The sequence below is a fragment of the Vanessa cardui genome, chromosome 24 (genome assembly GCF_905220365.1).
Source record: "Vanessa cardui chromosome 24, ilVanCard2.1, whole genome shotgun sequence".
Classification (NCBI taxonomy): Eukaryota; Metazoa; Arthropoda; class Insecta; order Lepidoptera; family Nymphalidae; genus Vanessa; species Vanessa cardui.
Window position 1 is genome coordinate 7,650,382 of NC_061146.1, and position 19,921 is coordinate 7,670,302.

Sequence of the window (19,921 nt, forward strand, 5' to 3'; positions counted from 1 at the left end):
TGGTGTTACCTTAACTTACCTGACTTCATAAAGTCACCACACAACGAATCCAAAAGGAATTAAGTATTAACATGACAGTTTACTTTATTTATACATATTTATCTTGTCTAATTACTTTTTGGCATATTGGTTGTGCAGAAATAAAACAATACATGTGGTATACTAAATTCCTTTTTTTATATGATTCATATATAAGCACCTTCCATTAGTGCTTACAAACTATACTTCCTACAAGTGCGTTCAACTTTGGACGTGAAAAAATCATAGTTATCCCTCCCACTTCCCCTCTGCCCTCTGCAAGTTATAATTTCCTAGAAATCCTTTTTCCTATGCTAAATTTCAAGCCGACTGGACCTGTAGTTTCGTAGTTCAGTGTCAGACAGTGGTATTTCCCTTAAATTTATAGATTAAGGGGGAAATAGATGACATCTCCATATGTCAGATCCTAATATAGGTTATTGCTTTGCAACTGGCCAATTACAAGGGAATAACGATTATTTTCCTATACACAATAATCGGATGCTAGTATGTTTTAGTAATCATTTACTTATCGATAGACGTAATTCTAAGACGTTGTAAAGTAAACTGAACTCTATAGCATTAACGATAAAGGTCAAATTTCTACATAATCCCAATTAAACTAAGACTGTTTGTTCGCAAATAATGTTACGCTAAAAATAACCCTATTACATGGGAATAGATGCGAAACGCAGTCCTATTGATTATATCGAATGAATGAATGAATGATAACAATATTAAACGAACGAATTGAATATTATAGGTATTAATAATCTGGTTGCTACGCAACAACAATAACAATTAATAATCGATTGACGCTACGACAAAGTGAGACTTAATCGTATGTTAATAGAGGCGATATTACGTCAAGAGTAACGAACGAGTTATAGTACGACACAACTTAGATGTAGCATCGGCAAATTCAATAAAACCGATTACTGCCGATTTACACGACCAGAGTCGGATTTCTGGAGGCCCCGGGGCTACAAAGCAGTGAAGGCCCTAGACAAACATAAGCGTGAACACCCTAATAATTATATTATTATGAATAATAATTATTTCAATCAGTAAGCTATGATTTGTTTCGTATTTGTATCGGTAACTTTTAAAATATTAAATGTTACTACATTATTATAATTTGACTATGTCTCAGTATTTGTTAACTTGTTAACTTTGGCCCCCTCTCATGTGATGGCTCCAGGGCAGTTGCCCCGGTTGCCCTCACCTAAATACGGCTCTGTACACGACCAATAGAATTGACCATATCGACGCTATTCGTCGCTATAGATTCTCGCAGTTCGACCCGAGAAAGCGAGCGCTTGAATCGACGTGTCAAATTGACGAATACATTAAGTCATATGATATTACAAGTTATTACGTTTGTGTAAAGATCATATTCACATAAGAAATACATATCTATACTTTGAGATAGCTCAATTCGGATGTGATCTGTTTTACAAATTTTGCCGATGCTGCATCTGAGTTGTGTCGTACACGCTAATCTGAACCTTATCGGTAGGTAATAAGACTCAGGTGGTCGGGAACACTCGGTTTTACGATTGTTGCCGATGCTACATTTTAGTTGTGTCGTCGTACACGCTAATATGAACCGTATCGGTAGGTAATAGGACTCAGATTGCCGAGCACTAGAGCGTGATGAAGATCCGCTTGCGGTGCAGCGCGACCGCGACGGCGAGCCACATGAGCATGGCGGCGGCGTGCGTGGCGAGAAGCTGCGCGTGCGCCGGCGCCGCCACGCGCACGTACAGCGGGAAGTGACGCTTCAGCAGCTCGCTGCCCACGTACAGGAACAACGCGTTTTGACCTGCCAACGACAGATCACTCAGAACACGAAAACTTACACATAGGCTATTTGACAGTGCGAAAAAAAAAAAAAATGCGATTCAAAGGTCTGGAGGCCCCCGGGCCACAAAGCGGCGGGGGCCCTAGACAAACAGAAGCGTGAACAATCTAATAATTATATTATCATGAATTAAAAGATCACTCAGAACACGAAAACTTACACATAGGCTATTTGACAATGCGAAAAATAAATCGTAAATTATTGTAATCAGCAGAATCGGATTTAAAGGTCTGGAGGCCCCCGGGCCACAAAGCGGCGGGGGCCCTAGACAAACAGAAGCGTGAACAACGTAATAATTATATTATCATGAATTAATTACTTTTTCATTTCAATCACTAAGCTATGATTTATTTACTTGTATCGTTAACTTTTGAAATATTAAATAATAACATTATTATAATTTGACTATATATAATGTGGCCCCCACTAATGTGGAGGCCCCAGGGCAGTTGACCCGGTTGCCCTCCCCTAAATACGGCCCTGGTAATCAGTGTATATAATGAATTTAAAAATGGTCATTCACTAACGAAACTTGAAAATAATACTTAATTTATTCAAAAATCAATAAATAGAAATGCATTTTTGCAAACGTTTGTCACGTGACACAGAACGCTACCGATCGGCCGGGCTTATGATGAAGTCGCTTTCTTGTAAACCTTGCTTTTCTACAATATGTATCACAGATTAAAATACAGCAAACTGACGTCACCGACCCCTTTGCAGCGCCACATTGTCCAAGTAGCGTTTTCGCGCGCTATTTAAATATGGAATTTTTAATATGATATTTTCGGCAAATATGTACTAGAATTAAAAAAAAAAAAACAACTTTTACTGGGTTCCTTTACCACTACTAAATAATATTAAATTGATTTTAAAAACCAGTCAAATAGCCTATTATATGTTGTTATAAATATGAGACAACATCACATACATTACTCTGATCCCAATGTAAGTAGCTAAAGCACTTGTGTTATGGAAAATCAGAAGTAACGATTCCACAAACACCCAGACCCAAGCCAACATAGAAAATTAATGATAATCTACATCGACTCGGCCGGGAATCGAACCCGGGACCTCAGAGTGGCGTACCCATGAAAACCGGTGCACACACCACTCGACCACGGAGGTCGTCAAATGTTATGACTCCTCATTGTAATCACGTACCCGCGTAGTAGAGCGGCCGCCCTCCCCACTTCGTCTTCAGATCCACTAGGAAGTAGAGCACGGCCTGGATGAAGAACGCCATCGACGCGGTCACCAGGCAGTAGGAGACAGACCAGAGGTTCTTATTGATGGGAATGACGCCGCCGTTCTTGGAGAACATGCACAGAGCCCCGCCGGACACGCCGAATACCACAGACCAGAACACCCAGCGCATTATACGAGCTCTGAGGAACAATAATATATTCCATTAATATTCCCACAGCTGGGCTAAAGGCCTCCTCTCCCTTTGAGGAGAAGGTTTCGAACATATTCCACCACGCTGTTCCAATGCGCGTTGGTGGAATACACATGTGGCAGAATTTCTATGAAATTTGTCATATGCAGGTTTTCTCACGATGTTTTCCTTCACCTCTGAGCACGAGATGAATTATAAAGACAAATTGAGCACATGAATCAGCGGTGCTTGCATGGGTTTGAAACCGCGATCATCGGTTTAGATGCACGCGTTCTAACCACTGGGACATCTCTGCTCTAATATTGGACATCACACATTATTCTGATTTGATTACTCTGATCCCAATGTAAGTAAGTGTAATATAATATAAGTATAGCCAAAGCACTTGTGTTATGGAAAATCTGAAGTAACGACGGTACCACAAACACCCAGAGCCAAGACAACATAGAAAACCAACAAACTTTTTCTACATTGACTCGACCTCGGAGTGGCGTACCCATAAAAGGTGTTGTACACACTACTTGTCAACAGAGGACCAGTGTGGTTGTGTTTACACACACACACACACACACACACACGCGCACACACACACACGCGCAGACAGAGAACATTGTCTAACACTTGACGAACCCCTCATATATCAACTATACAATACTACTAGTTGCCTGTGGCTTCGCTCGCGTTTTACGGTGTTGGTTGTCATGTATTAGGCAAAAAAAGTAGCCTATATCCTTTCTTGCAGTTCAATTTTGCTACATACCAAACTCCATCAAATTCGGTTCAGCGGTTTGGTCTTAGCGACAGGCAGACAGAGTTACTTTCACATTTATAATATTACGTAGTATAGATTAGTACTCACCTGGCATGATTGTACGCCAGCATGATCCTGGTAGTGTGAGCTCCAGCCTGTACCACCAGGACACCGGAGAGGATACCTAGGATTCCCTCAGGGTCGTGTGGTACCAACGTCTGGTAGATCTTCGCGTACGTGCCACGGCTAAGCAGATGAGATGGACCGAGGATTAATCTGTAACAAATATATATTAAATAGAAATCATATTAATATCATAAATATGTTACGACGTAAAAAATAACTTTATTACATAATATAAAACAAATTCTCTTACCGTTGTCTGTCCCTATGTATGCTTAGATCTTTAAAATTACACAACGGATTTTGATGCGGATATTTTTGATAGATAAGGTGATTCGAGAGGAAAGTTTTTGTATATAATAGATGGACAATATAGTAAAGAAACACTGATAATTTTAGATGTTTCTAATGTGATATCGTAAATAAATATATTCTTTAATATATTTAGTATCAATATTACACCCGTGAGAAGCTGGTCGCTAGTATAATATAAAGTGTCATACAAGTGGAAACAAAAATATGTACAAATGGAATACAAATGTGTATGTATATATATATATATATATATATATATGTAATAAAAGTATAAGTTTGTACGAAAACTTTATAATAACCTGTCAATATATCCAGCAATGCCCCCAGTACAGTTCTGCAAGGAGAAATCTCCCAGAGCGGTCCGGTGGAGTCCACCTGGTCCGGAGTAACCCTTGGGGCAGCCCGGTGCAGCAACAGAGAGGGTTATGCATACCTGGAAATATTAGTAATTAAATTACTGGACCAACTGCTGGATCGATTTTGATGTAATTTTTATAGTCAGCATGTTTAAATAATACGACTTAAGACAATTAAAATATTGGACAACATCACATACTAGTCTGATCCCAATGTAAGTAGCTAAAACAAGTTTGTGTTTTGGAAAATCAGAAGTAACGAAGGCACCATAAACACCCAGACAACATAGACAACTAATAAACTTTCTCTGCAACGAATGAGTCGTGAATCGAACCCGGGACCTCAGAGTGGCGTACGCATGAAAACTTGTGTGTACACTACTCCACGGAGTTTGACACGAGAATTTGTTACAGAAGATTGTATTGCATTAAGTTATCAGTCTCTCTGTCTCCCTCTCTCTCAAGCAATTCTTCTATCTATTCATCTTTCCTCCCTCTCTAACCAATTGGATGACATTTGACAAATGTTTTTTATGCTATAGCTTGCGAGGATATGGGCCACCTGATGGTAATTGGTCCCCAACGCCCAGACATTGGCGCTGTTAGAAATATTAACCATTCCTTACATTGTCAATGCCTCACCAACTACGGGAAATAAGATGTTATATCCCTTGTGCCTGTAGTTACACTGGCTCACTCAACCTTCAGACCAGAACACAAAAATACCGAGCACTGTTGTTTGGTGGTGCAATATCTAATGAGTGGGTGGTACCTACACAAAAGGGCTAAGTCCCACCTGTATGTATGTTTTCATTTGAGTATTGATTTACCTGAATAGCAACGAGCAGTATGGTCGCGAGCCACTGCTGCCATCCCGCGGCGATGTCGCGGAACAGCGAGCGACCTGAACAAAGAAAGCAATATTACTTTAATATAAACATCCTTGTTGTGTATTACTTTATTATAAGTATCCTTGGGAGTTAGGCTTGGGAACTGACCTTTCCTGTTTTAGCGAGTAGTCAAGATTTAATGAAGAGGGAACAAAATAAACAAAGTGTGGTCAGGATTTAAAGCTCACCGGGAGTGATGTTCTGGCTGGTCCGCATGAAGGCGCACTCGAGCGCGCCCACCACGAGGTACATGGCGGCGAGGCGCTGCAGCACGCCCGGCAGCCGCACGCCCGCCCACGACACGCCCACCGAGCTCAGGCAGATGCCGATCAGCGACAGCAGCAGCGAGCGCCGCGCCACCTGCCGGACGACGGCGCTACACACACGCACACGCACACACGCGACACGCCCACCGAGCGCCGCGCCACCTGCCGGACGACGGCGCTACACACACGCACACGCACACACGCGACACGCCCACCGAGCGCCGCGCCACCTGCCGGACGACGGCGCTACACACACGCACACGCACACACGCGACACGCCCACCGAGCGCCGCGCCACCTGCCGGACGACGGCGCTACACACACGCACACGCACACACGCGACACGCCCACCGAGCGCCGCGCCACCTGCCGGACGACGGCGCTACACACACGCACACGCACACACGCGACACGCCCACCGAGCGCCGCGCCACCTGCCGGACGACGGCGCTACACACACGCACACGCACACACGCGACACGCCCACCGAGCGCCGCGCCACCTGCCGGACGACGGCGCTACACACACGCACACGCACACACGCACACACGCCCACCGAGCGCCGCGCCACCTGCCGGACGACGGCGCTACACACACGCACACGCACACACGCGACACGCCCACCGAGCGCCGCGCCACCTGCCGGACGACGGCGCTACACACACGCACACGCACACACGCGACACGCCCACCGAGCGCCGCGCCACCTGCCGGACGACGGCGCTACACACACGCACACGCACACACGCGACACGCCCACCGAGCGCCGCGCCACCTGCCGGACGACGGCGCTACACACACGCACACGCACACACGCGACACGCCCACCGAGCGCCGCGCCACCTGCCGGACGACGGCGCTACACACACGCACACGCACACACGCGACACGCCCACCGAGCGCCGCGCCACCTGCCGGACGACGGCGCTACACACACGCACACGCACACACGCGACACGCCCACCGAGCGCCGCGCCACCTGCCGGACGACGGCGCTACACACACGCACACGCACACACACGACTCGCGCACCGAGCGCCGCGCCACCTGCCGGACGACGGCGCTACACACACGCACACGCACACACGCGAGACGCCCACCGAGCGCCGCGCCACCTGCCGGACGACGGCGCTACACACACGCACACGCACACACGCGACACGCCCACCGAGCGCCGCGCCACCTGCCGGACGACGGCGCTACACACACGCACACGCACACACGCGACACGCCCACCGAGCGCCGCGCCACCTGCCGGACGACGGCGCTACACACACGCACACGCACACACGCGACACGCCCACCGAGCGCCGCGCCACCTGCCGGACGACGGCGCTACACACACGCACACGCACACACGCGACACGCCCACCGAGCGCCGCGCCACCTGCCGGACGACGGCGCTACACACACGCACACGCACACACGCGACACGCCCACCGAGCGCCGCGCCACCTGCCGGACGACGGCGCTACACACACGCACACGCACACACGCGACACGCCCACCGAGCGCCGCGCCACCTGCCGGACGACGGCGCTACACACACGCACACGCACACACGCGACACGCCCACCGAGCGCCGCGCCACCTGCCGGACGACGGCGCTACACACACGCACACGCACACACGCGACACGCCCACCGAGCGCCGCGCCACCTGCCGGACGACGGCGCTACACACACGCACACGCACACACGCGACACGCCCACCGAGCGCCGCGCCACCTGCCGGACGACGGCGCTACACACACGCACACGCACACACGCGACACGCCCACCGAGCGCCGCGCCACCTGCCGGACGACGGCGCTACACACACGCACACGCACACACGCGACACGCCCACCGAGCGCCGCGCCACCTGCCGGACGACGGCGCTACACACACGCACACGCACACACGCGACACGCCCACCGAGCGCCGCGCCACCTGCCGGACGACGGCGCTACACACACGCACACGCACACACGCGACACGCCCACCGAGCGCCGCGCCACCTGCCGGACGACGGCGCTACACACACGCACACGCACACACGCGACACGCCCACCGAGCGCCGCGCCACCTGCCGGACGACGGCGCTACACACACGCACACGCACACACGCGACACGCCCACCGAGCGCCGCGCCACCTGCCGGACGACGGCGCTACACACACGCACACGCACACACGCACACACGCCCACCGAGCGCCGCGCCACCTGCCGGACGACGGCGCTACACACACGCACGCACACACGCACGCACGCCCACACACACACACACACACACACACACACACACACACACACACACGCACGCACGCACGCACGCACGCACGCATGCACACAACACGAAAGTTAGATGGCTCTTGCGGCCTACGAGCTTTACGACGAAGCCGACATCGTCACTTTAAACGCTAACTTCGGGTACCTGTGTAATGTTACCTACTGGGTATACCGACTGCCGATTAAACTTAAGTCTGCTAGAATCGGAAAGGTCATGAAGGACTGATGATGGTAACGGCGGGACGGGGGGTGCTAAGAATCACCGGGCTACGGGAGGCCACCACAACCGACTGACCCTTGCGACGTACAACGGACGCACGCTACGGCTCGACTCGCATCTGGCACAACTTGAGGTAGAACTTGGGAAAATTAGGTGGCACATATTAGGGTTATGTGAAGTCCGGAGAAAGGGAGAGGACACCGTAACCCTCGATTCGGGCCACCTAATGTACTTCCGAGAGGGAGACCAACAATCCCAAGGTGGCGTTGGGTTTCTGGTAAATAAGTCCCTAGCTGACAACGTTGTGGAAATCTCCAGTGTGTCGAACAGGGTTGCGTACCTCATAATAAAGCTCACCGAGAGGTACAGCCTCAAGGTGGCGCAAGCGTACGCACCGACCTCGACACACTCGGACGATGAAGTGGAAGAATTGTTCGATGATATATCGTAGGCCCTTCACTTCACAACGAAAACCCACTACAACGTTGTCATGGGGGACTTTAACGCTAAAGTGGGAGTACAGAATTGCAGCGAATCGGTAGTAGGACCCCATGGATTTGGATGTAGGAATCATAGGGGGCAAATGCTTGTCAACTTCCTCGAACGGGAGGGGCTCTTCTTGATGAACTCCTTCTTCAAGAAACAGCCCCAAAGGAAGTGGACGTGGCAAAGCCCCGACACTATGACCAAAAATGAGATAGACTTCATCATGACAGACAAGAGGCACATATTCAGAGACGTCTCTGTGATCAACAGGTTCAATACCGGTAGTGATCACCGACTTGTCCGAGGCTCTCTGAATATCGATTTTAGGGCCGAGTGCGTCCGTCTGATGAAGTCCACGCTCCGACCAAAGCTGCTCCAACCCATTGCGGGATCTGAAACGTTCCAGTCAAACCTGGAGAACCGATTCGCTACCGTGAAAACCACAACAGACGTAAACCAGACCCTAGAAAATGTAGTTCGAATTCTCAGGGAAGAAGGTACAAGATTTTGTGGCATGCAGCGTAAGGGCAGGAAGTCCAAACTTTCAGAAGAGACCTTAGGGCTAATGAAGAAACGACGTGAAAATCCACCTGTCACTTCGTCAGAGAAGCGGCAACTAAACCGAGAGATCAGCAAGCGCGTACGACACGACCTCCGGTGCTCCAATACTCTTACGGTTGAAAGAGCAATCGAGCAGAATCGGGGTCTAAGGTGTTCGTACAATCTCTTGGAAGGAGCCACCTGACGAAGTTGACCACATCAGGTGGAGAAGTCGTTTCTTCCAAGACGGCAGTTCTTTCGGAAGTAGAGGACTTCTACGGCCAATTATACGCATCGCATGCACCTCGACCTGATCCCGAAAATGAGGATTCTAGAGCTACATTAACACGCCATTTCTCAGAAGACCTGCCGGAAGTCAGTGTTGGCGAAATCGAGATTGCTCATATACAGCTTAAAAATGGTAAAGCCCCTGGAGAGGACGGTATTACTATAGAGTTATTAAAAGCAGGAGGTAATCCGATAGTCAAGGAACTCCAAAAGCTTTTTAACTCTGTCCTCTTCGAAGGGAGAACTCCGGAGGCGTGGAGTAGGAGTGTGGTCGTCCTGTTCTTCAAAAAGGGAGACAAAACCCTGCTGAAGAACTATCGTCCCATATCCCTACTGAGTCACGTCTATAAGCTGTTTTCAAGAGTGATCACGAACCGTCTTGCGCGAAAATTCGACGAATTCCAACCCCCAGAACAGGCCGGGTTTCGGACCGGATACGCCACCATAGACCACATCCACACAGTGAGGCAGATTATACAGAAGTCCCAAGAGTATAATCGGCCCCTGTGTCTTGCATTCGTGGACTATGAGAAGGCCTTTGACTCGGTTGATATCTGGGCTGGTCTGGAGTCCCTGCAGCGTTGCCAAATTGATTGGCGATATATCCAAGTGATGAGATGTCTCTACGAAGCCGCCACCATGTTCGTCCGAGTACAGAATCAGCAAACAAATCCCATACCATTGCATCGAGGAGTGAGACAAGGGGACGTTATTTCCCCCAAATTGTTCACTAATGCAATGGAGGATATGTTCAAGACGCTGAACTGGAAAGGACGTGGCATCAACATCAATGGCGAATACATCTCTCACTTGAGATTCGCGGACGACATCGTCATCGTAGCAGAAACGCTGCAGGACCTACAACAAATGCTGAACGATCTGGCTGATTCTTCTATGCGTATGAACTACGGATGAACTTGGATAAAACCAAGGTCATGTTCAATGAACATGTTCTACCGGAACCGATTGCGATACACGGTACCGTCCTCGAAGTTGTTCAAAAATATGTCTATCTTGGGCAGACTCTGCGATTTGGTAGAAACAACCTTGAGGACGAGGTGAATAGAAGAATTCAGCTGGGTTGGGCAGCGTTTGGGAAGTTACGTCGAATCTTTACATCGTCGATCCCACAGTGCCTTAAGACGAAAGTCTTCAACCAGTGCGTCCTACCCGTCATGACATACGGAGCCGAAACGTGGACACTAACGGCAAGGCTGGTCCACCAGTTTAAAGTCGCTCAGCGTGCTATGGAAAGGGCTATGCTCGGCGTTTCTCTGCGGGATCGCATCAGAAATGAGGTGATCCGCCAGAGAACCAAAGTCATCGACATAGCCCACCGGATTAGTAAGCTGAAGTGGCAGTGGGCGGGCCATATTTGCCGCAGAACCGATAACCGTTGGGGGAAACGTGTTCTAGAGTGGAGACCGCGTCTCGGCAAACGTAGTGTCGGACGTCCTCGGGCACGGTGGAGTGACGACTTACGCAAAACGGCTGGCAGGAGCTGGATGCGAGTAGCCCAAGAACGATCTCAGTGGCGTGCAATGGGAGAGGCCTATGTCCAGCAGTGGACGGAAATGGGCTGATGGATTGGATTGGATTGGATGAAGGACTGAATCATAATTTTAAGATTGGTCTTTAGCTACGTACATCGTCTTAATTCACAGTAAATACATGCATGGGATGATCTGATGACAGTTAATGAGAAAAAGAGTTTCTTGCCGGTTCTTTCCGGTAGAATCTAAATATGAAACGGTGGCAGTTTAACTCCATATAGTTTGTTAAATGACAATTCAAAAGTGCCTGTAAAAGCCTACTTGAAATAACACATATTTTGATGTTGTACTTTTTGGATGTTGGATGTCATTAGGATTTACACCATAGACAATATTAATTAAGCCTTTAACTTCAAAAACTTCAAATATCAAATAAATCAATACCTGTCCGAACGCAGTCAGTCTCGGCATTGAAGTCCTCAGCCTCGCATTGAGAGACAGCACCAGGGCCTCGCCCATCGCGAACGCGAACCACGGGAACACCACGTCTGCCACCGTCAGGCCGTTCCAGGTGGAGTGGGAGAATATGCTGTAGCCACCGCCGCCGGCGTTGACGAAGATCTGCAAAGATGTACTAACGTCAAACGAATAGTCACAGCACAATTTAAGTTTGCCGCTCAACATGTTGCAAAATACAGTCAGAGATAACAATTATAGTGTTTCATTTTTTTATACACTATAGACTAGCGGTCAATCCCGACTTCGCAGGGGTGGACATAATTTCTTTAAAATATTTTTGCATATTTAACAATCGTCGTTCTATTTCAATTTATTTACGCAAAAAACCTAATAAATGATATACCTAAACCTTCCTTATGCATCCCTCTGTGTATTAGTGAAAATGGTATGAAAATCCGTTCAGTAGTTTTGGAGATTATCGCGAACATATAGACCGACAAATGCGGCCGAGGGACTTTGTTTTATAGTATGTAGTGAGAGTGACAGGCTCACCGCCCATAGACATTAGCGATGTAAGAAACTATTCTTAACATCGCTATAACGCCACTAACTTTATGGATTATAAACTACAATATAACATCAGGTTGTCAATTAAATAAATGACAACAAAAAATATCCTGTGACCAAGTTACTTACCTTTTTTTTATTGTACTTTGTCTGTTCCTTATCCTAACATAGTATAAAACTGTCTGTCCCAGACATGCTTAAATCTTTTATATTACGCAACAGATTATGATGCGATTTTAGTAGATTGAGTGATCCGAGGGGAAGGTTTTTGTATAAAATACATGGACAATATAGTAAAGAAACACTGATAATTTTAGAAGTTTCTAATGTGATGACGTAAATAAACAAATTGACCGGGGTAGGTCGTCATAAATGATTAAAAGTATCATATGGTGCGCTGACGTCACAATTAAGTTTACATACCATCAGAGCAATGGAGAATCCTCTGAAGATATCGAGCGACCGCAAACGCGAGCGGGTCGGCGAACGAGGCACGCTCGCCTCGGTCGTCAGCACGCGAGTTTCCGAACCCAGTTCGTTATCCTCTCTGGAAGATATAACGGAGTTTGTATAACTGGCAAATGGGTCTCATGGTAAGTGGTCACCACCGCCTATGGACTTTGGCGCTGCTTGAAATATTAACTACTAGCCGCCTAGTTACCCGCGGCTTTGCTATATTTACAAATTAAAACTTAAACTTAAAATATTACATTGATCTTACATTCTCCATTCCATCATATATATGTATATGTGTGCTTAATTTGTGTTTATAAACCATCTCGTGCTCGGCGGTGAAGGAAAACATCGTGAGGAAACCTGCATGTGTCTAATTTGATCGAAATTCTGCCACATGTGCATTCCACCAACTCGCATTGGAACAGCGTGGTGGAATATGTTGCAAACCTTCTCCTCAAAGGGACAGGAGGGCTTAGCCCAGCAGTGGGAAATTTACAGGCTGTTACTTTTACTAACAGAGGTGATTCAATGCCAAAGTGATGGGACCACAGCATGAGTTCCAGTTATGGAGGTATTTCACTTATCCATGTCCAACTTAACCAAGTTTCGCTGTAATTGACACATCTAATAATTTTACCTAGCAAAATATCTGCTGTATAGCCTGCCAGCCACCACGCGCTTGCCGATGCCCTTGACGATGTACCACAGCGTCGCCATCGATAGCAGCACCACCACCGCGGTCAGTATCGGGAGGTAGGCCGCGTCTGGCTCCGCCGTCATACGAGGCAGGCATACGTCTTTCGTCACCTCGGTCACGTTGATGCTGTACTGGCCGTACTCCCCAAACTCATATGTTCCTGTAACCAACAAAAAGAATGTGTAATTATTTATTTTGTTATCAAAACGTAATTATAAAATATTGATATACTTATACTAGCAACCCTATTACGAGTATGGAGTACGCATACACAAATTAAATATTAAACCTTTTTATTTATCGAATACTTGTCAACTATGTTCTCTCGTCTGACGTCTATACATATATGTATTGTGCACTGTCATTAGTTAAACATAAAATAAATAGTTAAATAATCGCCTTTACTTTTATTTCATCAGACCCGCCCCAGCTTCGCACTAGTGCAACGCTGATGCTATAAATTTAACACTACCATTTTTTTCTTGTATCTTTACTATATTGTCCATGCTATAGTGTATATACAAAAAATCTTCCTCTCGAATTACTCTATCTATTAAAACCGCATCAAAATCCGTCGCGTAATTTTAAAGATCTAAGTATACATAGATAGGGACAGCGGTAAGCTTCGTTTTATACTATGTATGGATATGGATTGATTATTATTTACACAAAATATATGTATAAGATAAAAAAAAATTAACTTATTTGAGTTGAGATATGAAATTTAATTTGCATAAATTTCGCATTAGTCCCTGTTATTTGCTCATATTTAATATGGTTATGCTCTGATAACACTCAGCATCAGATTTGATAAAGAGAAACAGTACTTTTGTACATTATAATCCATATATATAAAAAGCAGTAACCAATTCCGTACTGTAAAACATAGAGTATTTATGGCAAACTACATCTTTTTTATAAAATTATAAGATATCGGGGCAAATGCATGGTCAGAACAATTCATAGACATTGTCGTTAATAGAAATGTTAAACATTACAATACCAATGACCCAATATTTAGACCCAAATTATACCCTCATGCCATGTCATGCACTAACTCACTCATTTTTCAAACTGGAACACAATAATGCCATTGCCAAACCACCACGCTGTTACAATGCGGGTTGGTGGAATCCACATGTGGCAGAATTGCGATGAACTTAGACATGCAGGTTTCCTCACGATGTTTTCCTTCACCGCCGAGCACGAAATGAATTATAAACACAATTTAAGCACATATATATAGCGGTGCTTGCCTGGGTTTGAACCCGCAATCATCGGTTAGGATGCACGCGTTCGAACCACTGGGCCATCTCAGCTCGTAGGATTGTAGTGAGACTGCCAATTAACAGTAATTGATTTATTTATATAAAATGAATTATTGTTAACTCTTAATGTTTTATAATTCCTAGTGATCGAATGTGTAATATTACACTGTAATGTTTTTTCATGTCTAAAGATGACAAATCAGAAGGTCTTTGAACTTGTCAGATAAGTGTTAAACATCCATGGGAAACCTTCATCGTAAGGGTACACCAATGCATAGGCAGGTGTTGTCATAAGCATTATCTTAATAAATACATAAACAAAAAATACAGACGAATTAATAACCTCCTCCTTTTTGAGGTTGGTTGAATACTTTTTTAAACAATAATAAATATAAAGACAAAGATTTCCCTCCTTTTTCTAAGTAAGAAACAAAATTTATTGCCATCTTATAATATTATACAAATCGAATGGTTATAATCATTCACTCATTCAGTAAATGTAGTTTGACCTACTTGCATATTAATTAAAAGGTTTTAAACAAGTAATGTTATTAACAAGAATGCATTATATAATGTGTGTATTACTGTTTTATATGTATTACTTTGTTTTTATGATCATAGTTATTTTATGTGATATTTAAACAAAGTTATACTTGCATTAACCTGTTTACCGAGATTTTCTAAATTACATATTCAATTGAGAACTACCATTAAATGCGTTTGCATAATTAAAGATTAATAATGATAGAGGAGTAGGAACAAAGCTGGATGAACTATAAGGATGAACATACCCATGGGTTTGATACCCAAAAAGATAGTCCATATGATTATGGATTATCGTTTGGGCTCAATAGATATGTCAATATATATTTTTATTTTGAAGTAATTTATTATTCCTATTTTTTTCGTTCTTTCATATTCTTTCATATTTTTGTTGTTATTTAAAGATTTATTAATGTAAGACTTTAACGTTTTGTTACTTTTTGTGTTATTTGTAATGTACAATGTAAACACCTGTTTCGAATCTAAATAAATAAATGTCTTAGATTTTTTTTCTTATTTGTATGTGCATCTATATTAAGTTATTTTAACAAATATGTCCATATAAACATGCTGACCCTTCTCAATAAAAATAAAACAGAAATCCCATTTTCCAATATAGATGTTGAATTTCTAAAGTCACAAAAATATGTCTTTTAGTTCAATGTTTTCAAGCTCCATTTTCATTTGGAGTTGAATCATCACTTTATTTTACTCCTATAGGAACAGAATTTTCAAAAAGTGTTTCTTAGTAAGCGGCTACATCACAGAGAGACTAACTAAACTAAATTTCAAATCAATTTAGACTCATAGTTTCAGATATCTTATGATGACTCAGTCAGTGGTATTTCACTATTATAAATGCATATTTATTTATCTCCTTAGAGCCACACCACTAATTTACATACTGTTTATGAGCATCATACCCACTTTAAACTATTAACATATAAAATTTACTTTACACAAAGTATATGACTACTGTTGGGCAAAACAATTGTCTGTAAATATATCATGTATAAAAGTATTAATACCCAATTAATTCAAAATATTCATTTATCATATACTTCAAAAAGTAATCCCTAAAGTCAGCTTGAACAGACTGAACAGTGCTCTTTTCCATTTAAATATATTGTAGATTAAAAAAATATATATTATGCCGCTAGAATATTTCTATAATGACCTATTTAAATAATTTAAGAATCTTTAATGCATTTTATAATATAACAATAATATGAATGAAATATATATTTCATAATCTTTTCAATTATTAATAACCAATAATGGATTCAGAATTTACATGCTTGTGTATCTGGATAATGGATTCCATCTGAATAAAATTACAGAGAATGAATATGACTCATTTGACCTAAACATTAATACGCAAATATTTAAGTACACAAATGTAATAAATAATTGATAATATGATAAAATAATGTTATAGCTAAACCGGTTCTAGTAAAGATATATATAAATAATAACAAAGAAATGGTAATCGAAAGATAGCAAATACAAACCATTGCAAATCTCTCCATTTCTGTTTTTAATCGCGTATCGGAGCGGGCTCACGGTATTCAATATCACGGCCCGCGATGTCGGTATCCTTGCTGTCTCCAATAACATGCAGTCTTCGCATTCTTCATACTGACTCCAAAATGTAACCGATTCATTTGTTTTGATCTCCAAACAAGCTTGATCGTATTTTAATGTGGTCCCATTACAGTTACGTATGAACGAACCAACGTTTTCGAAATCGCCAAGCATTTTCGTAACTTTAATCTACATTCGGTTTCAATTAAATTATATTCACAATGAAACAATGCACTTGCAGAATTGCAAAAATAATATTGTAGAAATCTGACAACGCAAAATCTGAATCATCAATGAAACGTCAAATTCTATAGAGTTTACGAATGGAATGTCAAGTTGTGAATTGAATGACTTTAAGCGAATGAAAAACATGTAAACAAATATTATTAACCAAACAAATTGCAATGTTGAATATTAGTGTTGCCATTTATTATATTTAATTATATAAAAAAGTATGTACATTCAAATTTGAATACATTTATAAAAATGGATTAAAACTAACTTACCTAATAACAAAACAAAACATTTTTGTTTTGGTAATAACCTCTTTTCAGGTGGTAAATTATAAAGTAATATATTTAGGAAATATAATTTACATACACTTCATTAAGAACTATTCTCCTGAAACCCTAATCTAATGCTGTAAATCTTATTTGATCATAATTTGTTTAAAAAAACATGTTTTGGAATAAATCAATTAAATACAGCGAGAATATATTTTTAAAACTTTTTAGTATTTGCTTGTTAAACTCGCCAATATGGATATATATTTAAATTAAATCAATTTTTAATTTAGAAAAAGCCATACTTGTAAGAAACATATTATTTATTATTATCATAAAATTAAGTATAATATTTTTTTTTAATAAAAATAAAAAACATTTTTACACAGGAAAACCGATGTATATCTTTAATAAATTTAATAGCTTCTTTAGGAAATCGTTTTGTACTGCGACTGGTATTGCAACATACTTCTTATTTTCACTTTCCTCTATATTTTTATGTTCTCCGTAAAACCAACTGGGCAGCGGTGAAGGGGGATTTATGAAATAGTGATATCTAATTTTATTAGACGTCATTATCAAAGATGTGAAGGGTCCGATAAAATACAACTGAAAAATATAAATTATAATATAATTAAGTAAGGAAAATATTGACATTTACTAACTGGTTACCAAGCCAAGATTGATTAAACACATAATCTTTCGTTTATTTTATTACCATCATTTAGTTATTTATTTCATCAAACAACTAATTCACTATTTACTTATCATTCTATCGGAGTTGTCCAGCAAAGTCTTCATACGTTCTGTTAAATTATATAATAGAACTCATCAAAATGAGATTTAAATATTGATAGTTTTATTTATTGTAATGATTTTATAAATTCCTCGTTTAAAATTGTGCACAAATACTTCGAATGTATGAATAAGTGTTAATTCACTTCCTTTGGGGACGCTAGAGCATCCTCAAAATATTTTTCTTTATTTTCTATACAAAACTATTTGGGGTCAGAACAGCATGTCTCTTACTTTCATTCCCCTCTATTATTCGTTATCTGGTCATTCACAGCCATTCATCTCATCCCTCATATACTCCATTCATGTTTTCTTCAGTCATTCTCTTCCCTTCTACTCTACGCTCTACACATCACCGTTTTTTATTTACTCTAAAAATATTTACTTCAAATCTTAAAAAATATACGTTACCTTCAAAGTTTTGTGTTCATTTCTATCGCCGATTTCACTTAAATACGAATTCGGATCGCTTAATGGATTCATGCTGTTAATATAAAAGATTATTTAACCATCAATTTAAATAACAGTAGAAAAGCCAAATAAACAACATTTGGCATCAAATTGACGCAATATTATTGGTCGATTGAATTTACGAAAAAATGGTGTTTTATATATTGTCAAAACTGTAATCAAGATTTTAGAAGTAAAATTAAAGAGGATAAATAAAGGTATAATAATCTTAAACTCTTAGCAGTGCAGAATATAGCTGAATAATTAGTAAATCTTTTTTTTTATGGTATAGGTTGGCAGACGAGCATATGGGCCACCTAATGGTAAGTGGTCATCATCACCCATAGACAATGAAGCTGTAAGAAATATTAACTATTCCTTACATCGTCATGTGCCACCAACCGTGGGAACTAAGATGTTATGTTCCTTGTGCCTGTAGTTACACTGGCTCACTTACCCTTCAAACCGGAACATAACAATACTGAGTACCGTTATTTGGCGGTAGAATTACTGATGAGTACCTACCCAGGCGGGCTTGCACAGAGCCCTACTACCAAGGAACATGTAAATCTGCTTGTTTATTTTTATTCATTTTGGCATAGGCTATAAATACGGTTTCTCTATACTGAAATAATCGTACTTACAAAAATTTATTCATCAACACCAAAATTTCATTTTTGATGCCTTTCAAATCGGTAATATTAAAATTGGCTTCAGAGTTTTTATTAATTCTTTCAATCTGCTTTTCGTCTACAGGCTGTACCTTTTTGCGATTTTCCTTATTTACTATAATTGATCTTTGGAGTTTGTAGCTGCGGAATAATGAAAAATGTCGATAAATATAATAAAACATTACGGTCAGGTCCGGCCTTAACTATCTAGGCGATCAGGGCAGGACAGTGGACGTGGATTCAGCGGCCTTGTACTTTCATATAGGGTCGGTCTGGGAAGGCCAAAGATGCCCTTTAGAAATAGTGGACGAATGCCTAATTTCGGACTGCTGCTGTGATGTTCTCTACCCCGAGGAACCCAGGATCTTGAAGTCAGCTGTCTTATAACTAGGTACTAATCCAAAATGTTGTAAAATGTTAAAAAAATTGTACTAAAAATTACATTGCATTAATTGTATTATCATAGTTGAAATATACACATTCTTAATGACTGTTTCCCAAATGAGCTGGAGGCTCAGCTGATGGAAAGTGACTACTATTGCCCATTAACATCTGCAACACTAGAGGGATTGCAAAGTGCACTGCTGAGCTTCAGACATACTAGCTGCTGCCCCGGTTTCACTGGTGCTCTAGGGGCAGGTCGTCAGGG

The 19,921-nt window shown here is 42.5% G+C and overlaps 1 protein-coding gene across 1 annotated transcript; it reads right to left on the bottom strand.

Moving 5' to 3' along the window:
• Positions 1-1,589: 1,589 nt before the first annotated feature.
• LOC124540073 (heparan-alpha-glucosaminide N-acetyltransferase-like) lies at positions 1,590-17,190 on the bottom strand. The gene is made up of 10 exons (XM_047117485.1): positions 16,781-17,190; positions 13,399-13,618; positions 12,729-12,852; positions 11,724-11,900; positions 5,905-6,076; positions 5,657-5,730; positions 4,770-4,903; positions 4,141-4,308; positions 3,047-3,270; positions 1,590-1,843 (listed from the first exon to the last, which is right to left on the bottom strand). The coding sequence occupies exons 1-10, from the start codon at positions 17,025-17,027 to the stop codon at positions 1,665-1,667; spliced, it is 1,719 nt and encodes a 572-aa protein (XP_046973441.1). The 5' UTR covers positions 17,028-17,190; the 3' UTR covers positions 1,590-1,664.
• Between the last annotated feature and the right edge of the window lie 2,731 nt (positions 17,191-19,921).

What these genes read in the sequence shown, in the direction of transcription:
- LOC124540073 (XM_047117485.1), bottom strand. Translation starts at nt 17,027, where the DNA reads ATGCTTGGCGATTTCGAAAACGTTGGTTCGTTCATACGTAACTGTAAT. An exon ending in TACAGCAGATATTTTGCTAG is followed by an intron (nt 12,853 to 13,398) that starts GTAAAATTATTA and finishes TATATCTTCCAG; the next exon opens with AGAGGATAACGAACTGGGTT. An exon ending in ATTGCTGGATATATTGACAG is followed by an intron (nt 4,309 to 4,769) that starts GTTATTATAAAG and finishes TATTTGTTACAG; the next exon opens with ATTAATCCTCGGTCCATCTC.